General features: G+C 33.7%; 1 protein-coding gene across 1 annotated transcript; it reads left to right on the top strand.

The window, feature by feature from the left end:
• Window positions 1–14,667: 14,667 nt before the first annotated feature.
• Window positions 14,668–15,556, top strand: LOC149537908 (thymocyte nuclear-like protein). The gene has a single exon (XM_089799323.1). It carries the CDS (start codon window positions 14,785–14,787, stop codon window positions 15,211–15,213), a length of 429 nt encoding a protein of 142 aa, XP_089655449.1. The 5' UTR covers window positions 14,668–14,784; the 3' UTR covers window positions 15,214–15,556.
• The last annotated feature ends 630 nt before the right edge of the window (window positions 15,557–16,186 follow it).

The following is a 16,186-nucleotide window of genomic DNA, read 5'->3' as shown; positions in this document are numbered from 1 at the left end:
CATGTTTGAATCCCAGTATTTGTAATTGTAGGTCTTTGTTTGTGTCCTTATTCTTTTTGCAAAAAATGGTAAAGCCTAGGTTTTCCTTCCAAAGAAAAAGATTTTGGGTCCTTGTATAGAAACACTTTTGTGATTGCATGCTTGTCTGGGTTTTGTGAATCATTGCAGGGTCTTTGAGCAGATGGAGACAAATTTCAGTTAGCTATCAGTGGCACATGGGTTTGAGAGAAAATTGGATTGGTTTCTTCACATCTTGGAGGAGTTTTGGACTTTTTTTTATGCATATTTTTGAGATTCTCATTAGGGTTTTATTCCATATTTATTTTATTTTCACCTCATTTGAGTTCTCTTCTTTCTCGCTCATATTTTTTGCACATAGTGAAATTTTTGAGTTGATTATAGGATCACTTTGTAGCAAAGATTTTTCAGCATTGATTATATAGATCCATTGGTTCCTTCTCATTGATTCTTGTGCAATATTGTGGGTTTTATTTGCTTTTATGTTGTATGATTCATTCAAGCTATATTCCTTATTGCATGTTTGAATCTCAGTACTTGTAATTGTAGGTCTTTGTTTGTGTCCTTATTCTTGTTGCAAAAAAATGGTAGAATAGGTTTTCGTTCCAAAGAAAAAGATTTTGGGTCCTTGTATGGAAACACTTTTGTGATTGCATGCTTGTTTGGGTATTGTGAATCATTATAATCTTGGGTAATTGATGTTCAGTTAATTGAAATTGCATACAAATTATTGGTGTATCACCTCATTTAGCTTTTTAAAAGTATTCATTATTATTCTAGATGCTTTAAAATCATCCCAAACACTATATTAATTGATTTAATATCTCTCTTGACACTATAATTATTTATTTATTTTGTTAGGCTCCTCTACTTATTTAATTAAATTTAATTAATTAAATACGTTCACTTCCCTAATATGTTTAAATTTAATTTAAATAATCTCCTCTAATGTGTTAAATTTATTTAATACACAGTGCTCCATAAATCCCCTTTTAAATAAATTCTAATTTATTTAATTTCCCTCCACTTTATTGAATTCTATAATCCTATGATTAAATTAAATCCTAATCCCACCTAAAACCTAGTCTACCACTCATCACTCTAATCCTTCTAAGCCTACCCACTACTTAATTCCACTTTATTATCCTAAACACCCTCTTAAACACCTTTTAGCCCCTAAGTGGTTGCTCACACGTGTGAGCAACTCAAAGCCCAAGAAAGCCCCCCTTTCATTAATTCCTCCAAAAGCCTCTTACACCCTTGTCCCCCTTTCCTTTCCTCAAGGTTCCTCACACATGTGTGAGCACACCTAGAGCCATCTTAATCATAATAAGACTTATGTTGACCTTTGCATGGCTTGTCCCCTTAGCTCATGTGTCTCCCTTGTGACACCTATGTGGATGCAACATACATGCCACCTCCTCAAGGTCTCCCTCAAGCCTATAAATAGAGCCTCGTCTCAAGCATTTTTCAATCTCCTCCATTGCATTGTTATCATGCTAGTTTAAGTTTACAGTTTTTAGATATTTTCATGCTTAGAGCTAATCTTTGGTAGTTCTTTGCATTCTTTGCATTCTTAGTTCTAGCATAGTTTCATGGTAGCGTAATATTGCTAACTTTCTTCATTGCATCTCATTTCCACATTCACATCCTTGGAATCCTTTTGAGGTTGGCTTACTCATAGCCATTTCTTGAAGATATTTCACATACATTTTAGTATAGTTTCATAGTTGCATTCTTGCATTCATTGGAACAAATTTTAAGGGATTCATTTATAGTTGTGTTTGAGGAGAGCACATCCACATCCCTCATTATTGAGCACACCAACAAGGCCTCTTGTGGGCACCCTTGTTGAGCTACTCCGAGGTTGAATGAGAACTCTTGTATTTCAAATGCATTATTTTTAAAACTCAATTAGAATTAGTTGTGTTTTGATTTACTTAAATCTTTGATATACATGTACAACTAATGTTTTCTTGTTTACATGTGCTCCCGATAGGTTAGGTTTTCACACATACAATTATCAGACACTTTCCATCCCTGTTCTCATACATAATCAAGTTTTTTAGGTGATCACTATTTTAGGACCCTATCAAATCTGGAGATTCATCTCTCATTTTAGGATAACCCACCACCCGAGAGAGTTTCCATATTTCAACATGATAGCTAGATTCCATATCTTACTATAGGAACAATCTTGATTGACAATAGGTCCATCTAAAGAAGATTATATTTCTAGTTGGTACATATAGCAAGATGAAGATGAGAAAATTTGGGCCTTGTAAGATATTGACGAAGTGTGACAGTGGAAATGCCTTTGAAGTAGAGTTACCTTAAGACATGGATATTTCATCTATATTCAACATTTCAGACATCTATGAGTATTTTGAATTTGATGAAGACAAAACTCTTAATCCTAATTATCCTAAGAAGAAGACAAAGGGAATTGAATGAATCTTGGATACTAGAGTGAGCAAGAGCACTCGAGGAAAAGGCTACAAGGAATATCTAGTTCAATGCCATAATAAACCAATTGAAGATATTTTTTGGATATCTCAAGCTAAGTTGGATCTATATGATTCTTCTCAGAATATTATGAATTCTTAATGTGGACATTAATCTTTATTTATGCCAAGTGTGTAATGCAAGAGCATCTTGGGCTTTGGCAATCACACATCAATAAAAAACATTTCTAATTTTTCTATACTCATCTATTGTTCATGGGACAACCCCTGTTGTTCATGTCCTTTCTCGACACAGTTGGTTACTTGATGTAGATCTATTGTGGATCCTTGTCCTATGTTCATGGAACTTACTTCAATCTAATTGAAGAGTTATCCTTCTTATTTCTTGAGGTGTGTTGATTTCTTGGCATATTGAGTAATTGATATTGAGTAATGTTTGGTAATTGGCTTTTGCAACATTTTTTTGATTTCAACGCTTTCTACGACCTTGGGGATATTTTCTTGGATCATGTATGGACCTATATTTTTTCTCACAAATGTTAATTTGCTCAGTTGTTTGGTTGTTGATTTCCCCTTTGGGAAACAACCTATATTATTGTATAATTGTATCTTTTAGGCTAACTTGTGGTCTTGATGGCTATATATTTGAGATCTAGGATTGGAGTAGGCATGATTAGGATAGTAAGAAGAAAGATGAAATAATTTTAGCTATGTGAGTTCAAGATTTTGAGCTCGATGATTGTAATTCTGTTGTATTTGGCTACAATCAGGCAAACCTTGTGCCTAGTATATTGTAGTGAAATTGTCTCAGCATATCTGCATTGGAATAAATATATTGGTTGTTCTTCCATATTTTTGGTTGTTCTTTCATGTGTAACTCTAGAATGGTGGTTGGCAAGTTCTTCCTTCTTCCTTTGGATCATCTTACCCATAATCCCTTGTGTGATTTTTGTATCACCTGATAGAAAATGATTGGCCCTTAGGTTCTAAAATTTGGAATAATCTAATTAATAATAAAAATCTCCTCTAGGAGGGTCTCAAATGGTTGGTTGGGAGAGGGAAAAGAGTGAGATTCTGTGAAGATAGTTGGCTTGGTGGGAAACCATTAATAATGAGTAAATTTGGTTAGCTCAAGGACATACAAAAATCAAACTACGAGGAGAAAGTGATTATATCACTAGGGATAGAAAGTGGAAGAAGATATTAGGAGGGATACATTATAATCTTGAACTACTAGTTGTATAACTTCTTGATATATTTTAACTAATAGAATTATGCACTTCGTAGAGGAGGATAGAATTAGTTGCAATAGAACAATGTCTGGGAAACTTACTGTCAAGTCATCTTACCTCCTCCTCTTAAAAAATGATCTAACCCCTCAGTTATGGAGATATGTTTGGAATAACCAACTGATTCCTAAAACCAATATATTTTGGCAGACTATTATTTCTATAAAGATTTTGACTATTGATAATCTAAGAAGAAGGGGCTTTTAGATCCTTAACAGGTTCTATCTTCCCAATGTTGAGGAGGAAGATATTGTTCACATTTTTCTTCTTTGCCCCTTTGCTAGAGAGTTTTGGTCTATGGTCCTCCAAAATTTTTCTATGGTGTAATTTTTTTTGAATGACTTGCAATAATTTATCCTCAATAGGGAGTACCCTTTTAACCACCCTTTGATCAGACTACTATGGAAAATGATCCAGGCTCCTATATCTACTAGGGGATATGGAAGGAAAATAAAACTTTAATTTTTAAGGAGGAGTTTGAAGTGCTAGATATTATTATTTGTAAACTTTTAAAGGAAAATATAGATTATTATAAGTGGAGGAATCCCCTAACCCCCTATGTACTATTGATTATAAGGTTGCTTTATATTAGAATCTTCCAAAATCCTTCAAGGTTTATGACAATTCCAAGTCTATTATAAGACAAAATACTAAACGAGAACCTTCTACCCTACCCATGTTGAAATGAAATTTTGATGGGGTTATGAGATTCAGATGTGCTGTCGGTGGGGGAGTGGTTAGAAACTCAACTGGTTGTCATTTAATTAACTATTTAGGAAACTTTGGCAACACATTCAACAATGCGGTAGAGGCCATGACACTATATTGGGGCTTGGGACTTGCTATCAGTTTGGGATGGAAACACATTTGTATTGAAGGGGATTCAAAAATTATTGTGGAAACTATTAAGGAAATATGGAGCCATGTTGGTCTATCTATGGTATTATTAGAGATATATGGATCCTCCTTACTAGCATGAAAAGATATACTATACAACACATTTATAGGGAAGGGAATGTTGTTGTGGATACATTGTCTAGCCTAGGGCTACAGGTCCAATGAATTAGATGCTAGAGGTGAATGACATGTTTACCTCTTGATATTCAATCCTTCATTGAAAGGAAACAAACATATAAACATAGGGAATGTTGGTCACCTTTTGGACGAGGGTTCCCTATTGGTTCTTAAAAAAATTGATTCTTTTTAAGTGGGATACGATTTTGAATTTAAATTTAAATCAAGCAATGAAGACATGATATATTTAAAAATGACCCGTTGTTTGTTTTATGAAGTCATTGTGATTATTTCCATAAGAGTTACATAAATTATTATAAGAGATTTTATTAGAAAAGGATTAAATCAAAACATTTATTACCTTTACACTAAGATTTTGGCTCAGATTATTGAGCACATTTTTCAAAGGTGAGTTAAATTTATGACTGATGGTATGAAAGGTTGTAGACATGTGTCTCTTCATTGGTGATAGGATAAACAATTCTCCACCATTACAAGTAAGAGTTATATCAACATAAAACACTTGTATATCCATAATTTTTGGTTTTGTGGGTGTCTTGCAAGTGATATTTCTCTAAGGATGAGTTTCTGGAGGAAGGGCTTAATCAATATTTACAATTTGGAGCTATTAGAGGATTCTAAGTAGGGGACAAAGATGGGTGGTGACATGGTGAGGATTAATGAACCATCCAAAATTGAGGATTGTGTGAGAAAACTTTGTACCTAGATGGCATTGAAGGAAGGGGTTCTGGTTATGTTCATGGAGGCTATGAAGGGACATGATGATAACTATAGTGCCTCTCCCATTTGACTTCTGTAAGTTGTCTTGATGGATGCAACCTTGTTGATCATTCGTTGAGATGGGATCATGATTGTGACTATGAGTGGTCTACACCATTGAGGTGTTTGGATTTATGTTTTTGTATCAGCTGCTTTGATTATACTTTGACTCATTTATGAGATTATGATGTGATTTATGGTTCATTGAAGTTTGTGCCAGTGGTTACTAGGATTGATGTGGTATCATGAGGTTTTTTCATGATTACCCTGAGATGTGTGTAGAGATTGCATTATGTACTATTACCATGCTACACTAGACCAGGTTCTTGTAGCAGTGGTTAGTCATGTTTATGACTATGGTTTCTTATGTGTTTTAAGTGTCGTTGTGATGTTGTTTAAACAAACATTCTTCAATGCTTAAATAATTAGAAATGGATTGTCCATATTGGATTCATTGGTTATGTGTTGCGAATATCTACTTATGTTATGTTTTACATGTGAGATGACCTGAGGTTCAGATGTTATACTTGGATTTCAATATCATAGATGTTAGATTACTATGTTGTTCAATTGATCATATTGCATGATGATGCCATTTTGAGATGACAGTGTGTTTTATGATGATATTTGGTTATTCGATATTTGGACATATCACTGATTATGTTATGTGATAGATTTAATGCTATGGTTATTTACTTCATTCCTGCGTTGCTATGCTTTATGCGAATGTAAGTGATGTAAATAGGTTATTGTATAATTAAATAAATGGTTAAATTAGGTGATTAATGTATTTATTGCTTCGGCTATGTTATTATATGCAATTGCACTTGATCATGTTGTTTAGTGTTCAAGATTTATATCCCTAGCAGTGGCACATGGAGTTAGTGATTCAACCATTCATATTTTACCAATGTTGTCCCTGTATGGTTGACGTATTCTTAATTAAATGTTTAAATTAAACCTTTTGGTGATTATTAAGTCCGAATTCATTTGCATTATGTGATTAGACCAATGAGTGTGTCTATGCATTTAGAGGTTCGCATTGTCGCAAAAGTTGTTAAGGAAATTTTTGTGTTTTGGAGTTTTCAGGATTTTTAATTAATCTGTTTTAATTTCTAGCAACTTTTCCATAGATGAATTTCTATTTCTAGGAATAGCCTATTTTCATTTGGGTTGATTCAAGGTTTAACTAAGTTGGCTGGTTATTTTTCGTAATTGATTGTTCACTCAAAAAAGTGAATAAATATCCAAAAAGGAATTTAATTCGTCACTTCTCACTTTTGAATTAGAAAGTTGGAGAGAAAAACCCAAAATCCTCCTCATGAGGATTTATTGTTTTGTTCGTTGTGGAAGCTACAGGAGTAGGATCGTCCCAAGGTTGAGCTTGTTGGATCTAGCTCGGGGAAACCTTGGATTGCCGTGATTTTCAGCTACTTCTATGAGCTATTTATTTTATGGTTCAGATTTTTGTTTTGCCCTTTTGGCTGTGAGGTAGGGCTTTCCCGTTTTATTTTTTTGGCTCTATTTTTGCTTCTATTTTTGGTAGCCATTTGTTTGGAGGCTAAGAACTAGTGTTCCCCTCCATTTCTGTATGCTAGCTCTACCCAGATGGGTGGGTATGAGCATTTCCCTATTTTTTAAGTTGAGGTTTTGGGGTTTTGCACCATTATGCTAGCCATTTTTGCATACGGTGTCCAAACTCAATTATTTTTGGATTTTTGGGGTTTTTGTACCCAAAGGTCAAATGGGTTTTAATTTCAAAGTTTTCCAAATTTTGGGATTTTTGCCTCATTTTGTGTGCCACCATGTTTTCTCAGGTTTTCTTAGCACAATGTTGGTCGTGGACATGGATCATCCATTTGGATGTTGGTCAGACCATTATTTCACTTTATGTTGCATTGGGATGTGTGCTGCATCTATACTTCTAACTTTGTGTTGAGTGATTTTATACCTGCTGTTATGGTTTCTTTTGGACCTTGGTTATTGTTTCATGGACACTAGGATTCGTGTAGAATCCATGCTCCTGGATTGAGGCTGGTTGAGTGAGTTCATGATGTTGGTCTTGTTGCATCATTGGGATTCGTGTAGAATCCATACTCTTGGATTGAGGCTGGTTGAGTGATTTCATGATGTGGGGTTTTATTGGTTCTTGGGATTTGTGTAGAATCCATCCTCCCAAGTTATTTTTGGTTGAGTGTTGTTTTGCATTGTGTTCTCATCCAGTCCTTGTGTTATGATCTTCATGATGGTGGTGCACCAAACATGAGTACGTGTGTGTACAATTGTTAGGTGACTTGTAGGGATCGATCTTTTGTGGTACTTCCAGAAGTTATGATCATTAGGGTTGGGATGGGAGTATGCATGCCTATGGGCACTTGTCATAGGATGAGCATGGGTAGGGTAGGGTAGCATATGGAGGGGGCTTCTGTCGTGCATCCTGGTGTCCATTTCTTGGTTGACTGAAGAAGTTTTAAATAAGTGATAACTAAATAAAATGTGTGAGTGGTAATAAAACTTAAGATAATAAAATGTATGTGTGAGAGCCTTTCCGTTGAGGGATGTTGTATCCGCATGATTCAAGCTTGGGCTTGTCAATGCCAAGTGACTCTCCATGATGTCAACCCCTACTTAGTAGCCTATTGAGTGTCTGAACAGGACTTGTACTCCTTGCATTATCTTAGGTTCTTGGTTACAACCATCATATTGCTTGGCGTGAGTGTTAGCCATGGATGTTGTTTTTGTGTGTTTGTGGTTGGATCTTTATCTCCATCAACACAATGGGCGTGGACCTATGGGTGCCACGTGGTTGGGAGGCATAGCTACCTTCACCACTGCTAGGGATTGGTGTACATAGATGGTCTTTTATCCTAGTGCAACTGTTGCTAGATGTTTTCACTTGATACTTTGGGTTCCAGAGCATGCTTTCTTGTGATTTATGCTTTTATTGGAATGCTTGGATATCATGTTTAGATGATGTTAGTTTATTTGATGCATTCCTATATTATGATGTTTAGCATATGTTTAGATGATGTGAATTGCTTTGTTGGTATATCTATTGCTTATTAATTTTTAGCAAGTGATAGGTAATGTTATCTACTTGTAAGATTATCTTATGCTTTACTACTAGCATGTTAGATTTCCTTGTGCTTATATTGTAGCATGTTTTAGTAGTGATGTCCCTATTATGATAGTACCGACAATATGGTTGGTGGCTTGGGATGTTACGCGCTTGGGATGGCTAGGATCCATGATGGTGTTATGATGCTATTGACATTTGGGAGGAACTAGGTACTTAGTTTTTTTGTACATCGTGATGTTGCTTATGTTCATTGCGATGTTGCTTTCAGTACATTCTTTACTACTTTGGTTTAGATGGATAGATGTTCCTCTTTCCTTGTTGTTTATGCACTCGAGTGTTCATTCCTCAATTTACGTGGATTTGATACTCCCAGGTGTGGAGGTTTTCATGTTTTTATGCTTTTTATTTATGCTCTATTGTTGTGCTGATGTGTTTTCTCATGTGGAAATGCAGTTCCTCATGCAAGAATATACTTCCTCGCACAAGGATGCAAATCCTTGTGTAGTGTGCAACCAATCCTTGTGTGGAACCATGCACTTTCTCATGCATAGTGATGCATAGTCTCATGCAAAACTCGAGACTAGTGCACTTCCTCGCACGAGAAACATGGAGTAGTTAGGCTTGGTCGAGGAAGTTTTGAAAGTTGGTTTTGGACACCTTATTGGATTTCACACCTTTCCAGTTCAAAATAGTCTTTTTAAGGGGTTTAAAATGTATTATTTAAGTATACTTAAGATATATTTTAATATATGCGACAAATCTTTTGAGATAGGTTTTGGACCTCTTCGAGATAAGATAAGAATCTAGGAAATTTTAGGGCTTCAGGATTTCAGACTTAGCCAAATTTTAGGATTCTACATTTTACCCCAGCTTGGTGTTTTGTTGATGAGTGGTCATTTCTTTGAGCCCTCATCATGTGTGTGGTTGTTGTTGGCTTTTGTTTGCATGTGTCAGTTTGGTAGTGGCATTCAGAGATTCGTTGGTTACTGAGATTGTGGTGAAGTCTTCCATTGCGATCTTTGTGATCCCTGTATGATGTTGTCATGTGCATTCATACTTATAAAAAAATATCTTGACTTGTATTGAATCCTTGTTCCAAGGATCTCCAGGTGGGGCATTACAATAACTACTATGCATAGTTTGTTAAGTCTTGGACTGATAGGAGGGTAACCATTAATGACATTACTTTCTAGGTGAACAAGGAAATGATAGACATGGCCACTAGTTTTCCTATTGGGGGGAGAAAATGGTAGAAAACCACTTAAGTCTTTGATGAGATGAGCCTCAAAAGGATTTTCAAGACAAAGGAAGAGTTAGTTAAGAATATGGGTGGATTTAGTTGTGAAGACCTTCTGGAATCCTCAGACAAAGTATGTTTTGTAATTATAAAGTATCTAACTTTGGAAGATAGATTTGGTGTATATTATTTTTGTCAATTTCCTTTACTGAACCATTTTAGGCATCATGATGAGATTTCTATCTTTTTGTCCTTCTTCACGATGCAGAAGTTATAGTGATGGAAGTAAGGGATAAAATGAAGGAGGGAAAGAAGTTCGCAACCCTCCATTAAGGGATCATTCTTCATCTTTATAACTTTCACCTTGCCCTTTGTCCTCCTTGTGGTATTGTTTTATAAGATGTCTTAAGCCCATAAAATCCACCAAGGATTGTTGGTGGTTGATGTGTTGTGGCTCCCACTCCTCAACCATCGCCATCCTCCACACCCTCTAGAATCTCTAAAATATAAAAAATAAATTGAGAGAGAGCCCACATTAATGCTAAAAAAGCCAAAATTGAACATCTTGCTGAGGTTGATCTTGTTGATTCTAATGAAGATAATGGTGGAGGCTGCAAGCAGTCGAGTAGACTTGTCAAGAGTCATGTGAGGCAGAAATAGATGACTTGTAGAGATCGGGAGAGTGGTGAGGAGTCAAGGTTAGGAGCCAGTGATAAAAGGAAGCCAAGAAGGAAGGACAAGGCAGTTAGGAACAAATATGTCGAGGAGGAAGAGGAAGAAGATGATGGTACAAAAGAGGAGATCTCAAACTCGGTGGTGGAAGAGGATAAAAGGAAGATAAATGCCTCATGACTTGACCCATGTGTTTGCTAGGTTTACTATGAACATTGTTGATTTTACCTCCTCTGCCTTCCTTATCACTCAAGCCACTAATAACACCTCGCTAGTGATTGTTACCTCCCCGGTGAGGACTGTGAAAAGTGGAAAAGATAAGATTTTCCTAACCTAATGTCTTGCAAGCTTAGGATGCTGTGAAACCTAAGGGAAAATGTGCAAGTTGCTAGGATTTAGAATGTACCTTGGAAAATATCAACGATGATATTGAAGCACTTAACGTCCAATTTAGTGCTCTAGATGAGTGCTTCAAGACCTTGTCAACATTTGCGGTGAAGGTGACACATGTGATAACTCTACGCTCCAACTTCTCAAGCAACATAAGGTAGATGAAGGTCTTGACACATAAGATTCTAAGAAGTTGTATGGTTTCTTGGCTGATGATTGGGCTAAGGTCTTGCTAATGAGGAAAGAGAATAAACATGTCAAAAATTAGGCCTTCATTGTTTTATGTTTTCTTTAATATGCTTTGGTTATGCTGGGATGTTCCAGCTATTGATACTCTGAATTGGACATTTGTAGCCTTATTGGTCTTTAAGAACTTTTAAAGCAATTTTAGATCTTATGTTTATATTACTCTTATTCGGATGGACAATGTGTTAGTGACTAGTATTATGATGATTAGCATGTTAGTTAAGAACTTTATTTGGCTGTGCAAGTTCGATGTGAAGGGTTTTTTGATATTAAGGGATGGGGCTATGAATATGTTGGTTATTTAGTTGTAGGTAATTTGTTGTGAATGGGTTTACCATTGTTTTGTTCTTAAGGGCCAATCCCTTGTTTTTTGGTCACTTTAATAATTAAAAAAAAATGCCAATCATAAATGAAATCATATATTCAAATTTTGTACATAATTGATACACTAAATTCTAAAATAATATAATAATATACATTCTTATATATTTTTAAGATCTACATCCATATTCAAAATATTCTCTGTCTCCCTCTACTCTCAACTTGTATATCCCTTATTATCTTAGATGGCTTCAAAAAAACCTATAAACTATTTCCCTTGTGAACTCATTCAACTAATAGCCAACTAATGACAATTGTTAACTAGGAAGATCAATCAAAACAAAGATGAATAAATTAGTAATAAGAAGATTTTAAAAAGACTCAATAATCTTCCAATTAGTTTAAACGTGTAGTGGCTAAAGAGCCAACTCAAACTAAAATTATATGATAAAGATTAGAAAAAAAAAATTGTGCCCCCTTTATAAGATGAACATTTTAGCTTATTGTGTAGATGTTACCATCTAAATGTAGATGGGATGGTTAGATTAAATACAATGTATTAAGAAATCCCATCCCTATTTAAATATTCATCAAAACCACTCTAGTGATATTTGAACCTTGATACATATCACTATCACTTTTAGTGACATATGAACCTCTTATATATCACTATCAACTTAAACAAGAGACACAAAGCGTCGTAGTTCCTGCCGTATGTGTCATGATTATAGTATTGTGTAGTGTGGCAATAAAGGGTTGAGATGGAGGAATAAACTTTTTAATTTGAAGGAATGTAAAATGCATTAGAATGACATTCTTTATATCTTTTGGAGGTTGAACTATCTTTAAACCATATTGAAATTAATTGTAATTGTACATAGAGCTTAAGAACTAAAGAAAGTGGAGAAACATAGACAATTACATTTTGCATTAATGTTTGTAGTTGAATGCGAGTAGAAAAGTTATAGCTCTTACCAAGTGCAAAATTACTTCTTTGTGTCATTATAATTTTAACATCAACAACTTTACAAAAAAAAAGGTTACAACAAGCTCTAAATTGGTTGAGGACTAGATAATAAATGATATTGTATTGTGCGCTCAACATAATACATGGTTTACTTTTCATATTGTAATGAATTTGGTGTTAGGAATGCTTTTGTATAATAACTAAATAACAAAAATATTGATTTTTTAAATTATAAAACAAGAAAAATGGGTCATACTTTCGGTCTACTTTGAAATTCACCACAATCAATTGTGGTTTCTTAAAATAAGCTACTATACTCTATACATATATGAAGAGAAGAAATTTAGAGCATTATAAATGTCTAATGACACAATTTAATTAAAAAAATGGGTAAATCTAAACTCTATTGTAGAAATCTCAAAAGTGTATAAGAATTTTAGAACAAAATGGAATTCTTTGACTTCAAGAGTTTTGAGAATGGAAAGCGTCTTCATAAGCCCTCAAGAAATGTTGTTCAATTTCACTAAAAAAATCATGCATACATTACAAGGCAACACATTTTTTGCATTATTGGTTTTTCCATGAGAAGTCTTGAGATAATAAATAAAATTTCTACAAGATTAGTTTGAATGCAATTATAAAATTGTCATAAATGTCTTATAATGTGTTGTGAACAAATGGATCATTGAGGTCTTGTGCAAGGATAAACAATACCAACCAAAACCCTAACACAAGCATAAACATGTTATAACTAAATTCTACATATAGAAAAGATATCCACAATTAAAATTGCTTATTCTTTGTGTCTTGGAGTTTGCAGTATAATAATATTTTTAATTTTTTTTAACATGTTTGCAATGTAAGAAATTAGAAACCAATTGTTTATCCTAAAAGAAAGAATTATATGATTAAAAAATTAGAGAAATTGAAAATTACCAAACATAAATAATTATTTTACAAATATTTAAGATCAAATAATTTTTTATTAAAAAAAAAAAACCTACAATTAATTGTCATTTTTATACACTATTTTTATTTATAAAAAATATTTAATCAACAACTTGACACCCAAAAATGATATAAGTTATTTTAAATTTTAAATACAATAAACATAATTGTACGTACAACTACCATTTTAAAATTCTTTGCAATACTATTTAGTTTTTAGTTTTTAAAATTCTTTGTTACATTATTGAGTTTTTATTGTTTTTAATTTTTTAAAAGATAATGCTTAAAGAACAAAATGAATCAAAATTTTATGAGTTAGTAATTCTATTATTATTAATTTGGCTAATGGTAAAGTAAAGTGTGGCGTGACGTATTTTTATAATAATTATATTAATTGCACAATTAATACTAAAGTTAGAATTTTAAATTTTCATTGATTTTTTTGTTTTAAAAAATAATTTTCTTTATTATTATTTAGTAAGACCTAATAAAATTTTAATTAAATACTATTCTCATTTATCAAAAAATAAAATAAAAATGGTCAAAGTTTATAAAGAATTTAAATTCTGAAACTCTTGAGATGCTAAAGTAAATGTAGTGTCACATCATCTTTTATTAATGCCGATAGACATTCTACAATGGCAAAGTGGGATGGTGTGAGTGTGTTAATGTTAACTTTTATTCTTCTATGTTAAATTTGACAACCATCTACATGTCAAAAGTTTAAATCTTATTATAAATAGAATATATTTTCTAAAATAATTTAATAAATGTCATATAAAATATTCATTTAAATTATAATATTTAGAGATATAAATCATCATTTTTTAGAAATTAAAGTTAAAAATTTAAAGTAATAAAAAAAAATAGAGATAAAAAAAATTAAATAATTTTAGATGTAGTAAATTAAATTATATTTATTTTGTAGTGGATATCTATCGGCATTTTTTAGATAGATTTATTTAAGATATCTAGACTAGTGATATTTTCAATCATATTCATTACACAATTAATGCTAAAAATTAGCGCTTTAAATTTTTCTTATTATTAGATTTAAAAAATTAAACTAATATATTTTATAATTTCTTATTGCAATCTAACGGATGCAATATATTCCTGCCTATGGCAGAACTAATAAATGGATTAATTTCTTTAAGATGGCCATGGAGGGGTGAACATTTCAAACAAATAGTAGTTTCCGTAAAACTACTCCGCCAGACCGTATAAGAACAATAATAACAAGGCATTATGGACCATTGCCGTGTTTCTTTCCGTTGGATTTCTCTCGAATGGAAGCATAGACAAAGAAAGCTTAGACGGACAAGCATAAACAAAGAAAGCTGAAACAGACAAGCAGGATGGTTCAATATTGGCTCCTAAAGACAGAGCCAAACGAATGGTCATGGGAGCATCAGCAAAACAACAATGGCATATCCCAATGGGATGGAGTGAGAAATGCGCAGGCCCAAAACAACATGACGATAATGAAAGTGGGCGACCCCTGTTTTTTTTATCACAGTGGGAAATCCAAGGAGATTGTGGGCATTGTGAAAGTTATCAAGGAATTCTATACGGACCCATCTGAATCTTCAGGAAGATATGGAATGGTTGATGTGGAAGCAGTTTCTTTGCTACAAAACCCTGTGACTCTTTCCCAAATCAAGCAAGAAGAGGAATGCAAGGACTTTGTGCTGATTAAACAACCCAGGCTCTCTGTCGTTCCAGTTCCCCACAATATATGGAAACACCTTTGCCAGCTAGGAGGGGTTTCCGATCAAATAAGTTGAGCATTTGGTTTTGCGGATTTTGGGTAGGCACTCGGTTAATTGTCGAAAGTTTTTGGATAATGCTAGATATTGCTTTGAAGCTACACGAATGATTAATTTTGTATGAATACCTATTTGAATGTTCAGTGCATCTTATAGTGATCGTTTACTTTCTTTTCCTTTTGGGATTTTGTACGAAGGGTTAAATGTTTTGGAATGCTTTTAGTGTTTCTGAAATGATACTGTACATTCAGAATAGTAGTCCATACTTCCAGTTTCCCTCATTTACGAATCTTCTTTGAGTATTGAAATGTTTTGGAAGCTATTGAATGCTGCAAAAATGTGGAACATGGGTTACTTTTAATGTGGTTTCAGGGTTTTATTGTTGTGGATAAACCGTGGTATAATATAAGTACCTCCTCTGAAGAATTTTGTATGAAAAGTACCTATACCTATTATAGCAACTAAGCCAAAGATTTTGTAGTAAGGTGAATTTATGAAATGCATTAAAGGAATAAGGAAAGAGCAAGTTAGCTAATGTTCTTAGTGCTCCTTCGAAGAATTTTGGATGAAAAGTACCTATAGGCTCTAGATTTTAATTGCTAGATTGTGCTTTCAATAAATTCAATGAAGGATTTTGTATACAAAGAATGCATGTTGTTGAAGCTGCTTAATGCTGCAGTTATACCGATTTCATTCTAGTTTTAATGGGTTTTTGTAGTTTATCTCTAAGTTTTAGCGCATTAACCCTCGATTTAGAAAACCTGTTGAAGACTCAAATGGTAAGCACTCTGCTATACTTCTGGATATTGTTTCCGTGTGCTTTTAAATGCTAAATATGGCGGAGTTCGCTAAAAATGCTAGATGTTTTGTGGTATTATATGCTAGGTTTTTATGCATTTTCCTTTTATGGTGTATTTCTGAGGCTTTATTACGGTAGAATCCCTGGTTTGTTGTTGGGAATTATATCTGGTATTCGGATTTTGAGCTGCCG

This window comes from Cupressus sempervirens, chromosome 9, assembly GCF_028749045.1.
Source record: "Cupressus sempervirens isolate cs-2001-9-10 chromosome 9, ASM2874904v1, whole genome shotgun sequence".
NCBI lineage: Eukaryota > Viridiplantae > Streptophyta > Pinopsida > Cupressales > Cupressaceae > Cupressus > Cupressus sempervirens.
The sequence above is the reverse complement of the archived record's forward strand: the minus strand, read 5'-3'. Positions and strand labels throughout refer to the sequence as shown.

What these genes read in the sequence shown, in the direction of transcription:
- LOC149537908 (XM_089799323.1), top strand. Translation starts at nt 14,785, where the DNA reads ATGGTTCAATATTGGCTCCTAAAGACAGAGCCAAACGAATGGTCATGG.